The sequence below is a fragment of the Cynoglossus semilaevis genome, chromosome 11, assembly GCF_000523025.1.
Source record: "Cynoglossus semilaevis isolate Cse_v1.0 chromosome 11, Cse_v1.0, whole genome shotgun sequence".
Classification (NCBI taxonomy): domain Eukaryota; kingdom Metazoa; phylum Chordata; class Actinopteri; order Pleuronectiformes; family Cynoglossidae; genus Cynoglossus; species Cynoglossus semilaevis.
In genome coordinates, this window is record NC_024317.1 from 5,772,257 (window position 1) to 5,788,959 (window position 16,703).

General features: G+C 41.5%; 2 protein-coding genes across 3 annotated transcripts; both read right to left on the reverse strand.

Moving 5' to 3' along the window:
- Positions 1-2: 2 nt before the first annotated feature.
- On the reverse strand, positions 3-9,512 carry LOC103386093 (RNA-binding protein 38-like). The gene is made up of 4 exons (XM_008320201.3): positions 9,112-9,512; positions 6,287-6,410; positions 5,712-5,766; positions 3-480 (listed from the first exon to the last, which is right to left on the reverse strand). The coding sequence occupies exons 1-4, from the start codon at positions 9,322-9,324 to the stop codon at positions 144-146; spliced, it is 729 nt and encodes a 242-aa protein (XP_008318423.1). The 5' UTR covers positions 9,325-9,512; the 3' UTR covers positions 3-143.
- A 1,638-nt stretch (positions 9,513-11,150) lies between these two features.
- rae1 (ribonucleic acid export 1) lies at positions 11,151-16,596 on the reverse strand. Of its 2 annotated transcripts, XM_008320204.2 has the most exons (13): positions 16,444-16,596; positions 15,558-15,676; positions 15,363-15,467; positions 15,033-15,125; positions 14,859-14,945; positions 14,585-14,671; positions 14,185-14,256; positions 13,992-14,099; positions 13,745-13,851; positions 13,469-13,544; positions 12,732-12,926; positions 12,554-12,639; positions 11,151-11,798 (listed from the first exon to the last, which is right to left on the reverse strand). In XM_008320204.2, coding segments are annotated over exons 2-13 (1,107 nt in total). In that variant the 5' UTR covers positions 15,648-15,676; positions 16,444-16,596; the 3' UTR covers positions 11,151-11,797. The 2 variants fall into 2 exon arrangements, with proteins under 2 accessions (XP_008318426.1, XP_008318424.1); XM_008320202.2 differs by lacking the exon at positions 11,151-11,798 and having other exon boundaries at positions 12,550-12,639.
- Between the last annotated feature and the right edge of the window lie 107 nt (positions 16,597-16,703).

The following is a 16,703-nucleotide window of genomic DNA, read 5'->3' on the forward strand; positions in this document are numbered from 1 at the left end:
GGCCCTGCTGATGACGGCCCGGTCCACCCTGTGGGGTGTGTCACCATCGTCTTTTTAAAGATCACAAAGCCCATCCCTCCCGACCCCCCATCTTCTCCTCCATCTTCTACACCAACAATGATCATCTCCCTGTCATTTCAGGCTCACTGCATACGGTCGGGCTGGATGTGGTGTTGCGGGGCGTAGTGCAGATAGGCCGGGGCAGCAGCAGAAGGGAGGGTGGGGTGGACAGTGGCCGGGGCTGTGGCAGCAGCAGCGGGGCCAGTGGAGGCCGAGGGGCTGGTGGTGTAGCTGTAGCCCAGGAAGCCCGCTGGTGAGGCGGCGTACGGATACTGCTGTTCATAGGCGGCCTGAGCGTACTGGCTGTAGGCGGCGCTGTAGTCCAAGTAGGGGCTGGTGCTGACGGAGGTGGAAACCTGAGTGGGCAGCATCAGGCTGGGCTGCACATAGGCCTGTGGGTAAACGTATGGCTGGGTCAACCTGCATACAGACAAAAAGAACAAACAAAGACACTGGTGAGACAGGAGCACGACTGCAGCTGCAGCAGCAGCAGCTGTAGCACAAGAACAGAGTAATCCCAAGGCCTGGCTCCTCTTTGTTTACATTGCTCCCCGAGCGCAGGCTTGTTGAAAATATAAACTCTCTGAAGGGATTTTACTTTGAGAGCTCTCATACAGATCCACTGTTAATAAAAACTAAACAGAGGAAGGAAAGGAAAGGGAGGTCGAGAGGTGAAGGTGAGTCAGCCTTCTGTCTGTGTCAGTTGGTGAAAACCTACAGGACCTGTTAGGTAGGGCCTCTAAGGTAGATGGGAGGGAGGAAGGGGGATGGGGGTGAGTGACAGAGTCAGCCGTTACTGGCAGGTTTTCAAGCTCAGGCATCGACAGAGTGTTTTAACAGCTGCCGCTCTTCACTCAATGCAAAGACACACACACACTGTAGATAATGGGAGGGCAGAAGTTGCCGTTTCTCAACCCTTGGGTGTGTAAATCTCATTCAGACGATCACAGGTGATGATAAAAAGGGAAGGTAGGGAGTTGATTCTCCTGGTGGAGGAGTGCCAGGCTGTACTGAGCCTCATGGGCTGCCTCTCAGATGGAGATGATTGGAGCAGTGGAGTCTGGGGATTCTAGTAACGTCCCCTCATGTTTCCTTTGTTAACGCTCGACTCTTCAACCATAGAAAACAGGGCTGGAGAGGATGGGAGGGGAGTTTTCTTATAAAATTGTGTGTATTGTGAGGAAAGACAACAATTAATTGCAAAGCATTTCTTTTCTTTCTCGATTCATTCTATACTTATACTACAAAAACACTTCCATCTTTCTACCTATAATAATACACCGATTAGACAATTCAAACACACACAACCCAGGACAGTGGCTACACCCATACTATGGCATTATAAATGTGAATATTTAAATATGTAAGTCTGTATCAACAAGATTACATTTGACAAAAAAAACAAAAACAAAACAAAGATTACATTTGACAAAAAACAAAAACAAAAAACATCTAAATAAAACCAAAATATTCACATACATGTGACATACACTGACAGGAGGCTGCAACAGTCAGTGAAATAACTAAAATATTATTACATTCCAGATCATATGAATTAGATTTAACATCTGATTTCTGTTTGTGGAGTTTTTATATAAGAAGTTGCAGCACTTGGGGAACAACAACAAAAACTGAAAAGCAGCCTTTTTATATTTTAAAGTGGGAAATGGGCTGTAAGACGCTAGATTGAGTCTTTTATAAACTTTTAAGAATTCAAGTGTCTTTAACAAAAACACTGCTGTGTGGATGTAGCCAAAGGACTTGGTAACAACAAATTGCCACATTGACTTTGGGCTGCATCTCACTGACAAACATCTTTTCATGGACTGCATATCAATTTGCATTTAAAAAGCCACAACACACTCAACTTCAGTCCATGAAAAGAGGATCAGTGAGAGACCAGAGGCAGCCATGAAGTTAACGTGACAAATTATGGAAGCATGCATGGACAAGGGTGTAATCAGATCATACACGCGCGCACACACACACCCTTGTTCCTTTACCATCTCCCACCCACACACACAAACCAGTTACCACCGCAAAATCAAACCATGCCATAATAGGAAAAGAGTCACACCGCAATCTGCTTAACCACTTCATATCACACGGGATGGAAAAAGATAAAGATGAAAGAAAAAAAAAAGGCACTTCAGTCCATCACAGCACACTGCACTGCACTCTCAAGCCATCACTGGCACCTTGAGGAGAGGCGGGCTGAGGGAGAGGGGTGGGGGAAGTGTGTAGGACGGGAGACATTTTCTGTTATATCCCCTCCTCGGAACTAGTCCTGCCCTGTGGGCATCTTCTGGTCCTCTGGTGGGCACTGGTCAGCTGGGAGCAGGGACCAACCATGGCATTAGGACAGCAGTGATTACAATCAGGAATAAATGTAAGGTCTGTGTGTCATTTAGTCAACACGCACACATGTATTCTAAAATCTATTCCTAAGATACAACTAAACAGGTAGAAAACTTCCAAACTAACATAAACACAGACTAATGTTTGAAAAGAAAATCCACTGTGATGTAAATGCATTGAACACATTCAACCAGGAAGCATAAACAAACGAATGCAAACCTCCAGTACCCAAGGCCAAATCTACATTTTGACCCTCGGTGCAATTGAGCCGCTCACAAAGAGGCATTCACTCTGTAACACACAGCTTTCAAAGATGACCATACATACACTAATGCTGTGGGGCGTGTATGCTTTCACTTGGATCCTGTATAATGAGACTGCCTTCTCCGCGGCCTCGTCGCCACAGGGATTTTACTGTAATCTAGGATTAAAATCAAATGATCTCATCCAGGTGGCACAGAAAAATCCAATGTATATACACTGAATCTACATTGCAGATAAAAAAAAGAAAAAAAAGGCTTTAGGAATATTTAGGTCGATTACCATAAAGTGGCCTGTCAACCAAGACACCATTTGAATGTATGGCCATGTGACTGAGGCCATTGTTACAGAAACTCGTGTTCTTTGACCTTGACGTCAACAAAGAGACCCAGGCAAATTAGGGATTGACGTGTGCTTCCAGGGACACGGAGATGTCAGATGCCAAGTTGATTGCAGACTGTGGTCGCGAGTGAGTGTGTGATGGCCCAAATATCACAACTCAGCTGGGATTTTTGCTGCTGGCTTTTTTTTGGTGACGCTACGAACAGCAATATGAGAAGCTAACAGGAGGTGCTTACAAGACAGATTCGTCCTCAAACGCCATGAAGAGTGTGTCGGTGACGCCGCACAGAGCAGCTGAATATTTTCACACAGGACTCATTACTACACCTAGTGCAACCTGAAGGAGAAACAAAAACACCCAGCTCTTTGAAGCACCCTCACACGAGGACATGATGTTCCTCTTTGTTTCAAAGGACTGGATATTCTTTGAAATCAAAGGGGGAAAAGTGTTGTGTTTGACACCTGTAGAAGCGTTTCCTAGGGAGCTCACTGCCTCATTAAACATTAGTCCCAGGGCACACCCCTAGAACACCCTTCCTTTGCTATCAACTCCTAACCCCCACCCTCTCAGAGGTGTCAGTTTTCCTCACTCTCTCCATTTTAACGGTTGGTATATAAAATTGGCAAAACTGAAAAGGCTCGGATTATCTTTAACCCAACATTAAAAAAAAAAGTTTCTTACATCTTAATTGAGTGAGAAGTCAGGTTTACAATGCAATTCCAGTTGCTTTAAGCATTAAATAAAAGTGTGTGTTCTGTATATAGTAAACCTATAGTTGCTTTAAGCATTAAATAAAAGTAGTGTGTGTTCTGTATATAGTAAACCTAAGTTGGCTTACAATAACTATCCAATGACTTGGTAAGAACTGATCCATCTAAACCCATTACTAAAATTCACTGTAACTGTTATATGTTCTGCTTTACACCTGGAAGAAATTTGAGAGTTAATTGTAACTTGTTGCCAAAATTCATTTTAAAGTCACAGCAAAAAATTGTTTACACATGATTTGGGGAGTGAGGATTAAAAATCACTCCAGAAACCATTAACCATATATTTCTACTTTATCTATTGATAACAAATTTAGGGCCTGTTTACTTGGTGACGAAAACACACAACTACAGTAGATCTTGTCACTACACGATATGTTGTCATGGGAATTTAGGGGAAGATGCTGGAGTTAAAAAAAAAAAAACAACTTTTGATGAGGCCCCAAAAAGATGGACAGGTGCTATGTGCGCCTCTACAGGGTGTTGGTCATGGGACAATTAAGGGGCTGTAAAAAAGCTGTAATATGAGCCAGCACCTGTCAGACACAGCAGTCTTCAGCTCCACGGTTCACACACTGGGGGAGTTTTGGTGCCGTCACTGTTCCCTGTGCTAACAGGGAACACTGGGATTTAAGGTGAACAGAAGGTTGGACTGCTCTCATTTGCAGGGATGGATTTAGGATTTAGACACTAACAGAGTTGAAGGGAGTGAGGGATTTATGGCTTCAGTATGTGAAGAGTATGTTTAAGGGTATAGTCCACCAATGACCACGAGACTGTGTCTCCGTGGAAATTGTGTAGCCCAAACAAACTGGGGGAAAAAGTCAAGTCTGGCAAATGTTTGAAAACCATGGGTTGTATATTAAAAAAAAAAAAAAACAAAAAAAAAACTCAACACTCAACCAAGCTGTTATTCACTGAGTTACTGTTTGTTTAATCAACCAGTCAGCGTTCTGTGAAATGAGGAAGTGTGTCCCCTCATTTGCATAAAGGGAACCGTCACAATGTGCACTTAAAATAATACCCATCTTGAGATTTTGTCATCAGATATAAGGTTGCATTTTAAAAGCCAGACAAAAGGGTGAGTGGTGAGGAGATATGTGACTGCTGCGTGGGGGTGAGGAGGATCACTGTTGCAGTAAAATGCTCATTAGCTGCTCAGCAGACCATGTCTTCTGACTCAGTCCTAGCTGTTTGTACAACACAGACTCTACAGATTATTCCTAAGCACAAAGTTAAACACTTGAAAAACATTTTTTAAGTTTGGGAATGTCAATTATGCTACAATAAGGTGGAGGAAATTACAATGATAGTTAACGTGACCTTTGTTTGTGGACAGAAAATTTCTTTTGAGGTATGGCTGTAAACCCCAATCAATGGTCATTTCTGAAATCTGTGAGAAAAAAACTTTAAAGATTTATAGAATTACAAAACCTTTCCCCCCATTTTTATTTATAGCTGATAATGAGTCATTGCTAAATAGAACCAAACAAAAAAGTTATTTTGAAGATCTGAGTCCTCATCAACTGAAAATGGCACCAGCAGTTAGTACTACACCTATATTCTTATAACAGTGATTTCAAGGGAGGAAAAGGAAGTTTTGTTAAAACAAAAAATGTGTAAATCCTTGGACGCCTTCTCATTAACAAGAGCTGACTGATTGGCGTTAAGGTCAAAAGACTCCCAACAGAAGTTGATACAGGAGTCACACATTTACTTCTGGAATGCTCCTCCATTATCAGGAACATGTGAACCATCTCCCTCAGCTCAAATATGCTAACAGACGACTTGTGGAGAATGCGGTCACAGAAACTGACATGTACTTTCCAGAGGCCCCGTTTGTCAAATAAATAGTAGGCTAGTGGTGTCCCACAGAGCGAAAGACAAGAGAACACAACAGGCGCCCACTCCCACTCACTTACCCATACTGCCTCTGGATGAGTGCTGGGTGAATGGGCTGCACTCCGATGGATATGCCTGCGAGATAAGAGGGCAGCTGTCAGACACACATTTGCATTTACAGAGGAGGATTGCAGAACAATACACAGAGGGCATGGAGAGTCGGAGGCAGAGTCGGTATCAGATCCACAGCTTGGAATATGTAACGACTGACTGTTAAAAGATGTCCGTGATAAGTAAAAGTAAAAAGGGAAAGCAAGTGAAAGAAACAGATTGTTGATGTATAGTGTATAAATGATCAAAAAGAACTAAATTAACCAAGATTTACTCACAGGTGCTACTCTTTTGAATTTACCATTTGATCAAATTCAAAACACTGTATATAAGTCCAAAATGACTTGTTTGTATTAAGCAAAATCAAGTGCCCTAATAAAAAAAATATTGCTTTGAGAAATCCTAACAACCCCACGAACAAAATTCACACCGGGCAAGTTGAGGCATTGTCCTCAAGAGTGATTTCATTATCGTTCTGATGAAAGCAGCAACACACTTGGCCAACAGATGATTAAACAGCAGCATCAAATGAACTATATCTTACCAGTCTGTATACTGCGTGGCTTGGCACCCAGGTAGGCCAGATTGACATTGGCTTTCCTGCCATCAATAATGGGGTTGGGGTCCTTGCAGGCCCTCTCAGCTGCAGTACGGTCTGTCATTGTCACCTAGCGATACAATAAGACAGACATTAAAAATTCAGAAAAAAAACATTCATTGTATGATAAAAAAAGCAAACATAGGCCAATAAAAAGCAAATTTAGCAGGTTGTAAATAGGACAAAAATATTTGAAAATCATTTTTAACTTGAAACATCAGCAGTGAGGGGGACTTTCATATTTCAAACTTTTTCTCAACACCCCTCACCCCTCTATACAAGCCCCACTTTTGTACCATTAGATCTACTGTGGTCTTATCACCACATCCCACCACAGGCTTCCACTGTTCAGTTTGTTTCTCTGGAGAAAGAGGGAAACGAAAAACAAAGCACAATGCTAAGCTTTGAAAGCTGCCCACAGCAGCAGTAGCCAGCCACTTGACTGCCACTTAGCCACGGGCAAGGCTGCCGAAATATGGACCTGGGAAGAGGAACAAGGAGCTTATCCTATTAGGAACAAATATTAAGAAGATTGGCATTAAGTCTGCCCCTCCTCTCTTTGTCCTGGCATTAGCGCTCTTCTGCCTCCACTGCCATGTTCTTGCCAAGTCAGAGGGGTTAAGTAACCTCCGGGCCTATGGACTGAGCCTCAGCTCGCATTGTTTAAGGGAAGACAAAGTGCACATAAAAGAAAACAACAGTCAACTTCTACGTAAAGATAGGATCCCAAACAAAGCCCACTCCAGGCCGTGTGTTGTGAACACAGGAAGGAGAAGGGTGGTGTTTACACTGTGAAGACTTTTTGCTGTGGGGGTTTTTGCTAATCCACCTCTAGTGTGTTTAGACGAAAAAAAAGGTGCACTCAGCAGCATTGGAACCCTCCATCCCCCCACCCTGCCAGCTACCTCATTCAAGTGGAACAATCAGAAACAAAATTAGCACATTGTCTAATGCCTGACAGAAAAGAGCGCCTGACATTAAGTGCTGATCATTTCACCAACATGTCTGTGTCTCTCTCTCTCTCTCTCTCTCTCCCTCTAATAATGTGCACGTGTGTGTGCGTGCACAAGCATGGCCCCGAGCCTGTTCAACCTGAAACACCGGCTTCAATATGCAGCCGTTTGATAGCAGTTTAACTCCTGAAATAGCTTCCCTCTGGATTGGAGGGCAGAGAGCAATTGACTTACTTTTGTACCCCTAGAAGTAAGGAGGCCCACATTAGGAGTTTTCCATTCCTTCTTTGGGTTGATAATATATTTAGTGCTGATGAATCTTTACAGAGATCTGGTAAATATTTGCATATCTCAAACGGCTCCTGTTTGTGTGCTTTGTGTCAAAGGGAGAGAGAGCGAGACAGAGAGAAAAGCAGCCCCGTCCGATCTGCCTACATGAACATGCTGACAATTTACATTAGACATCAATGCAGCAGTGTCATATTTATTTTAATATGACTAAGGGCCAAGCCAGAGTTCTTCTGCTCCACTCTCTACGTCATGAACCACCCTGGATAATGAGTTAGTCCAAAACGGCCTGTTTCTATTTTTAAGTTTGAAACATGGACACTGCGTGGACTTGTTTCTTAGAGGAGGGTTTTCTCATTTTAATGTTTTTTTTTTAACAGTGCAAAACAAAGTGGAACATGGCACAGAAGTATATATTATCTGTCAGAATCAAAATGGAATCCAGCATTAAGCATCTTAACAACAGTTCATTACAGTGTATACAGTGTGAAATGTCAGACAACACACATGATTAAAATAGCAATATTTCAGTTGAGAATGTTATAAGACTTTAAAGAACAAGAAAATTCAGGTGTACGCGTGTGTGTGCGTGCATGTGGAGGTGGGGGGCGTCTTCAGGAGGTTTACAGTGCATCCAACATATGTTAAAAAAAATAATCTTCTTAGCTACACATCAACTTGTGTGACCCCTCATCCTCATTAGGCTAAAATAACAGACGTGGGCGGGGACTTCTGAGCAACTGTGTTACAGTGGGATATTCAACATACACAACATATAATAATAATAATAATAATAATAATAATAATAATAATAAAAGACTAGCCAGAAAGGTTGTCATCTACCACAGCAGTTATTTAGCCTAATCTTAAAGTAATTTTTAATCACCGACATAACCTTAATCTGAGTGTGACAGACTGGCTGTCCTGATGTAAAGACAACAAACAGTGTAAAGAGGGGCTTAAAGGGGCATGTATTGCGTTTGATCTACAATAATCTTTTAATATCTATGTACCCAATATACAGATGACTCAACTTCCAGCCATGGCCACTTTTCTGTTTTGCTATGCTGAGAAACAGAAAGACACAATGACTAACTAACTGGATGTAAGGAGTTTAAGTAGCAGGAGAATAATACATTTTTTGAATCCCAAAACGAAGTGACAGCCACAAAGGGGGTGAGGGGGTCATACATGCTGACTGTAAAGGTACATGCACTAAACAAAACAGTTACAAAACGTTGTTTAAAATCACGAATCACTCAAATAAAATAATATAAGAAGCTCTTCTTTAAAGGGATGGACATTAGAGACCCCCCCCCCCAGCCCGACTCGCTTCGGGCCCTCAAACTTCTTTGGACCGCACATGGACATTTACACATTCAAGTTGATTGTCATGTAGAAACAAAGCACTTGAAACGCGCTATATTGCGGAAGTATTGTAACTGTAAAAGCGGTTGACAAACAACGCAATTGGAACAAAAGTCGAGCGTTAGTATGGGTCCTCGTGCAGACGGACTTGTTGGTACTTACAAAGCCGTATCCTCTGGACTTCCCGGTCTGTCTGTCCGTTATCACTACCGCCTCGTCAATCTCCCCGAAGGTCTCGAAATACTTTCTGAGGGAGGCGTCGGTGGTGTGGTACGGCAGCCCGCCGACGAAGATCTTGGTGAAAGTGGTGTCTTTCTGAAGCGCTGTGGGATGCATGACGTCCAGAGCTCCGTTCATGAACTGGTGAAGAAGCATGGGTCGGCCGGCAAGAAGACCAAAGACAGGCACACTGGAGGACAAACTATGCGCGTTTCACCATCAGCGACTTTACCCCTTCCTGACCGTTTTTCTCGTAAGAACCTGATGACATCTGGGTTTCCCTCAAGCCCTCTGCGCACGTCACGACTAGTAAGCTTCTAACCGAACGACGGAAAGCAAAGTGCGGAGGAGACTTTATATCCCGTGACTGTAGCCACGCCCGCGCTGAACTATTATCCAATCTGGGCTGTTGGTGAGTGCCGGTTGGGGTAGCGTCGTTCTCTCATTGGCCCACCTCCTCCCGGCGCTGAGCTGCACCTGCTTTTGTCCTTCATGGCACAAAGAAAAGCTCGTACACTCGTACAGTTAGTACGGAAGCAAGAAAGAAGCCACATGGTGTAGTTCAACGCTAATGGAGAATTCATTGTCTAGGGTATATGGTCCGTTCACATTTGTGAAATTCAACCACACAATTTAATATGCTCTACTCTGACGTCACTATCACCATGTCACGACACATAACGCACACAAACAAACTCATGTAACAGGCGTCTGATAGGACTGGAATTTTATCATCATACAAAACAACTGCTACGTTTGTCGATTAAAACCTAGTAAAGTGTTTGTGTTAAGCATTCTTCATGTGTGAATGGTAAAATACACGTATTAATATGGCTTAAAATAATTGATACTCGATTGCAAAGTCTCTTCACCACATTGACATTTTTTTAAATAAACAGAATAGTGCATGCAATACTTAGTCCCAGTATTAGTGTATCACAACCCTTTATCAAAACATGTTTCCTCAGCATCACAAGTTTTGGCTTCTGTGTGATTCAGACTAAATAAAGGTATGATACTCAGTCATTCCAGAAATCATTGACGATTATTGAGCACATTTGCTCAACAATCTGACAAAACTATTTAAGGGATTTCATTTCATTTTTACTTTGGGCCCTGAAATAAATCTACATATAGGGTATATTTGGTCAAATCTGAGTTGTACAGATGCAGTCATTTGTAAATTATTAACCACCAGGGTATAAGGATACACTGCTCTGTCATATTAAAATCTGCTTTTCAATTTTTGCTTCTGTTTGATTAGTACATGATGAAACAAGGTCCTTAAATTATCTACCCTTACTCATAAATATAAGTACATGTGTATGATAAAACTGTCAAAAACAGTGATGGTGGTACGTTTAGAAATAAACAGCAGAGGTAAGGTGCATGGGTTTTCCAGTGCTCTAGTTGTGTTTACTTACTTGCATGCACTGACAGTCTTTGTGCAGCAAAGCAACAAGTTAATTTAAGTTTTAGAAACTCTGATGGAAAAGGTCTAATTTAAGGCACTGTCAGGAGGGTAGTGCACTCAACCGAGACTTAGTTCAGCTGAAGGACAGGGATGGTAGACATCCGTGGTCTGAAGCGTCCCCACGTGAAAGTTGAGACGAGCCAGTGAACTGTATCAAGAGTAACTTCCCGCCCTCAGTGCCTTTGCATTTCTCCTGCTAAGTACCCTGGGTCAAGCTAACAGTAAGGTGATACTCTAATGACCTCAATAAAATGGCATTTAATTCACACCTTCTCCTCTATGAACTGGTTCAACTTTCACACATGGTCTTTGTAGCTGCCATGGTCACCACATTCATATCCTCTTGATAACCCCCCCCCAATTTCCAGCTGTGTCACTGTCAAAGGGGTCTTTACTCCAGTGAAGAGCCCCACCGTCCTGCTTTGATCTCATGTACCCTCTGAGGCCCCGGCTCCTTTCATTGTAGTCTGTTCCTAGAAGTCAGCACCAGAGGAGGACATTTCATGGCTAAAGGCTCACCCTGCTGGTTAACTTGGTTTAACACAAGCACTGAAGAGGTCAGTGAAGGAGTTCTGTTTACAGTTCTTCAATTTTGGCTGTAGCAATTGTTTCATTGGCTCAATTTTTACACAATGGTTGGACCTGCGGCTAGGATTTATAATGGTGCTCGCAGTTTTTACATGTACATAATAACATTCCCACACAAATACTGTTACAACATACACAAAATCTGTTCACCTTATGTAAGCCCTGCATTTGAAATAAATCTGTTCACATCTAACAGTAAGCACTTTGTCATTTATTATTGTGTCCCAATTCCTATAATGTTGCTAAACCATGGATTAACATCAAAGCAAAAAAAACAAGTTTAAAGTCTTTGGGGAAAAAATGTAGAAAAAAGAAGTAAGAGCTGGACACTGAAACATAAAAAGACACCATGATGACTGAGAAAAATAAAAGCCCTCCCTTCTGAACTAAAGTCAAGCCGTCGCCATCAACGCCAGGTTGTCTGGGCCCCTCTGATTGGTCCATGCACAGTACATGCAGCACCACAGCATTGGTCCAGGTGTTTGCCGAAAGGAAGGAGTCTGTCTCGAGAGTATACACACACTAAAGCAGCAGGTCTTCCACAGAGATGCGACTGGACACGATGAATCTAAAGACAGGAGGGAGCAGTCAGTCACAAGAACAACCATTCAGATTTTTTTATGTTTTATTTATTTTAAGGCAATCTCATTGTATCCCCCTGTGCATAGAATACACGGCCTAAAAATGACTCGTTAGCAAGAAAATTGAAGCTCAACAAAAGGAGTCTGATTCTATTGATTGCCAGAATCTTTATGTTTAACTATGTTGCTTAAAGATATTGTAGGCAGGTTGTTTCTAAACAAACATGTATAATATCTGCATTGGCATCATGATTAGTTGCATGACAGTCAGCTGTATTTTAGATACATTTTTATATTATTTTTATAAAAATCTTCACTCTTTTGACCAATCACTGTAATGTCAGCTTGATTCAGGTCATTACTAAGGCTTAACTTTCTGGTATAAACACAGTAGTGCTACTTTTGCATTTTCTAGAATGTAGTAGCTTTTGTGCACATAATGTGCAGTAATATGGGCAGTTGCTAGGCAGTTGGCTACACAGATAGAGCAGACAAAAGCGACCCTAAGAATCACATCACCAAGGTGTGCAGCACCCACAAAAACCCATTAAATAATGGCTATTGGTAGCAATGCACTGAAATGGTGAGACTGCACAACGCCAGCATCTCCACTGCCACATCGGTGCAGACGAGTGGATGCCTCGAGAGGACCCTTATGGAGTCACAGGGCAAAGGAAGTGGGGCAGCCCTGTCCAGCGACCGCTGTCTTCCGATTTATGGACAGTAGTTGCGATTCTCTCACCATTTCTTGTTCCGAGGCTTGAGCTCCTCTGCAGCATTCCTTAGAAAGATGTAGTTCTTTTTCTGGGGATTGTAGTACTCGTGCCCCTAAGGGATAAAAAAGACAGGCAGCGAATGACAGAAGTGAAAAATACAACTTTGTTTGTTTAATAATTTGGTAAAGACTTCAATACTCTTACCTTTGACCAGTCATAACTTGAAGCATATGCAAAAATGTTGCCATTGTGGTTAAAGCAGCAGGCTGTTATGGGCTGGTCAAGCTGCTCTGATGTCTTTAACTTGGTGCGGGCGTCTTTATCCCAGAAGCTGAATCGCCCGTCTGAGCCAACAGTAGCCAGTGTGCCATGGACAGGATGGAAGGAGATAGCGTTCACCTGGTGCAAGGAAGTGTCAGTTACAATACACAAAAATATATAATTTCTTGCATTAGAATAACTGAGTCGATGACTATCTGAATCGGAGCGATGCTTTCTGATTTATTAGGAGAAGACTAAAGACAACATCTGGATCTGGTACAGATTACTTCTTGATAAAAAAGAGATTTTCACCTCACTGTTGCCAAGGTGTTCTCTCAGTGTGTGAACTAATTTGGTTCCATGTAACAATTGTAAAACACATTGTTTACAACAACAACAATAATAATAGAATCGCTGATTTGTTTCACAATGGGAAACATTTACAGTGTGAATCTTTGCAACCAACACAAGCTGCCAGAGGAGGTGCCATTAACAATGTGGTTGCAACTCATGGGCTGCCAAACAGTAGAAGCCAGTTGGGATATGTGGTTCCTCTGGGAATCGAACTCTCTGCTCTTTGCTTGTAAAGAAGGCGTGCTAATCAGTCACACACAAAGATGTCCGCATTCCACAAAAGAAGAAAGTAATTAGAATGTAAACATTTGTTGAGCATTACTTACAGCGTAGATATCCTGTGGAGTGGTTGTGTTGGTTCCATTGGACCGGTGGCATTTAAAGGTGAAGTTGTCTTTGGCTCTGAAAGACATCAGCAAACAGTTTTATTTGCATTTGCTCTGGGCTTTTTACAGTAAGGGCAGTGTCTCATTCAAGTAGAGTAAACACCATTAAATTCAAATATGTTTAAACTAAACTTAATTAACGGCACTCCGTTGTTGTTACTAAGGGGCAATACTTCAAAATGGCACTTGTGAAAAGCCGATGCTTTTAACACGTACGGGTTTAGGGGGTTGATGTAGTGGATGGCCACTCGACCTTCAATGCTTCCCAGCGCAAAGCCAGTGGGTTTGTTCTGCTTGTCCTTGAATATGGCGACGCAGCGATGCTACAAGACCATGAAGGAAAGAAACGCAAAGTACATCAGTTAAAAGGCCATAGAGAACTGAAAAAGTTTTTAAAGCAATTGGCAAAAAAAAAGTGAATTTATGATACGTTAAAGTAAAATATATATAATGTAATGTATACCTGGTGTTTGAGAGGAGAATCTATTCTGCGAAATTCAGAGGGCTGGTTCTCCAGCTGGTACACAATCAGGCCTCTTTCAGCTGTTGCGACCACTGCCATGGGGTAAACCTACATGTAAAACAAACCATAATTCAAAGGAAACACTGGCAAAGGTTAAACTGTGTATCGTACAAGTTGTACGACCATCACTTACCACATCAGCGCAGTAACATCTCTCTGGCATCTGCAGCGTCATCATGGGATTGGGAGAACGCGTGTCCCAGAACTGAAGTAAATAAAACAACAAATGTAATTTTTCTGATGCCAGACTTGGTTCAAAATTTCTCTAGGGAGAAAACGTCTAGGGAGTGAGAAAAAATTATTCTCACTTAGTATTTGGTCTTGTAATTTCCCTTAGGTGGAAATTCGTGTGAATAAGGTTTTTTGTCATAAATTGAAACAACAAAAAAAATAAAATGAAAAACAGACAACCTGCATCAGTACATGTGTTACAATGCACTCATTCCTCATCTTTAGCCATTGAAAACAAACATTTTCTTATTAAATGACTCTTTGGAATTCAGCAACAATGATAATGTGGAAAAATGATTTACCTTCAGTGTTTTGTCCCAACTTCCAGTCATTATGCAGCTGTAGTTGGGGGCCTTAATCCAGTGAATAGATTTAATAGGACCTTCGTGCTGAAAAAGAAATCATGGACATATGTTAGATTTAAATAAATCAATTTGTTGCCAAAATATTGACTGGAAAAATTGAATGATCACAGATAATAGAATAAAGAACAGTGTAAACAGCAATGGATGGTGTTCAGCTTATTCTTCGTCAGCCTTAAAAGCACAGAAATTGCTCTTGGGACTTTTAATCAACCTGTGCAATCTGCATGGCTTGGTTGCTGTTAAGATCCCACATTTTGGCCGTCTTGTCACAGGAAGCGGTGAAGACTTTACTCCCATCCTGGTTAAAGAGAAAGCAAGATGAAAATATTACCATTAGAGCTACTTGCATTGATAAAACCTGCATGATTAATTCTCTGTCACTCACGTCACTCCAGCAAGCATCCAGCACAGGACCAGTGTGCATCTGCTGGGCTTTAGGGACCGTCTGACCGTTGTCCTGCACCTCCCAGCACCTTACCTGATTGTCAGAAAGAAAAAAAAAGTTTAACTCTGAAAAAACTATATAAAATGTTTCCGATTACAATAATATATATATAATAATAAGGTAGTAACCATAAAGCTATGGGACTAGGATCTCAAGACTTGGATAGTGAAAACTCAATTACACACTTTTTATTTTATTCGTGAGAATATTGACAGGTTAAAATACCTTCGATTTATACTGGTAGTTTTTTTTTAAAAGAAAAAGCCTCACGTCATTGGCCCATGATCCTCCGATAAGGAAGTTCCCTGGCAAAGTGGGTGGACTGAAAGCTAGACAGCTGATACTGTCATCAGGCGGAGAAGTCACTTCAACATCCTGTAGGTTGAGTGACACATAAAGATAAACCATGTGAACCATGTAATAATAAATTAAATCACGCAGACCAAATTATTTTTTTTCTCTTACCTTCATGGGATTGTGGGTGTCTGTTGTTGTGTTTCCAAAGACACTGGTCCCTCCCTGTCCAAACCCAGAGCTTGCCCCAAACAAACTCATGGTGCTTTAAGGTAACCCCTAAGGTTTACCTAAATGACAAGCAACAAACAGAATATTTATTCTATTTATTCTTTAACAATTATTCTTCTCATATGAAAAAGGCTTAGAATTAACACATCACAAAACTCTTTCTTCTTTTATTAAAGTGACTTTCTTTTTAAAGTGAAAACAACAGCTGTATGTGTGAGACCTGTTTTCTGACGTTATATTTCACAGAAATCATGAGCTTAGCTAACATTTACTTTGGTCTCATTCCCCAGTTCCTCGTGTTTACACATTAAACGTCAGTTTAGTAGGTTTCTGATTGGGGACCAATCAAATGGAGTGTCCAGAAGCTTCTCCAGACCATGCATCTACACTACACTGTTTGTGTACAGCCCCTATTTAGAAGCTTGACCGTCAAAATTATTACGGTCACAGCCAACAACCAATGGTGTGTTGTAACACGTGTAGTTAAAAAATAAATTAAATTGTGCTTAGATTATATCCCCTATCGGAGGCAAAATTATTTGACACATGGAACCCCTAACGCTAGCTGCATCCGCTATCACTGTTTGCCTTATAACAAGCGCGGTTTGTAAGCGACCCACTACGTATGTTTGGGTGTAAAACATCTTACATATTACCTTTTTATTTGACCATGGTGCAAATACATTAATTTGAAATAGGGAGAATGGTAGTTAGCTTAAGTCAGTTTCACTGAGCATTAGCCTTGTTCGCTGCCTTTTCTTTAAACATTACATGCAAACACCGTCTCCCTTGAGACACACAGTCTCAGTAACATGCACATACATACCAGATTTTTTTATTCTTGGTTGTGTGTAAAGCGAGAACAGCGGCAGTAGAAATTTCCGAAATAATTTAGCGCAACAAAAATGTGGCGCTAACTTCTCCGTGTGTCGCACTTTGGTGACGTACTAGTCAAAAAAAGTGATGCAGATACAAAAGAACCACGCTTGGTGGCAGTGTGGAACCTAAAGTCAGTAAATGAAAGTAGAACATAATCCTGTGTGTTATCTTTTGTATTTTACTCATTGGCAGTTACGTTATCTACCA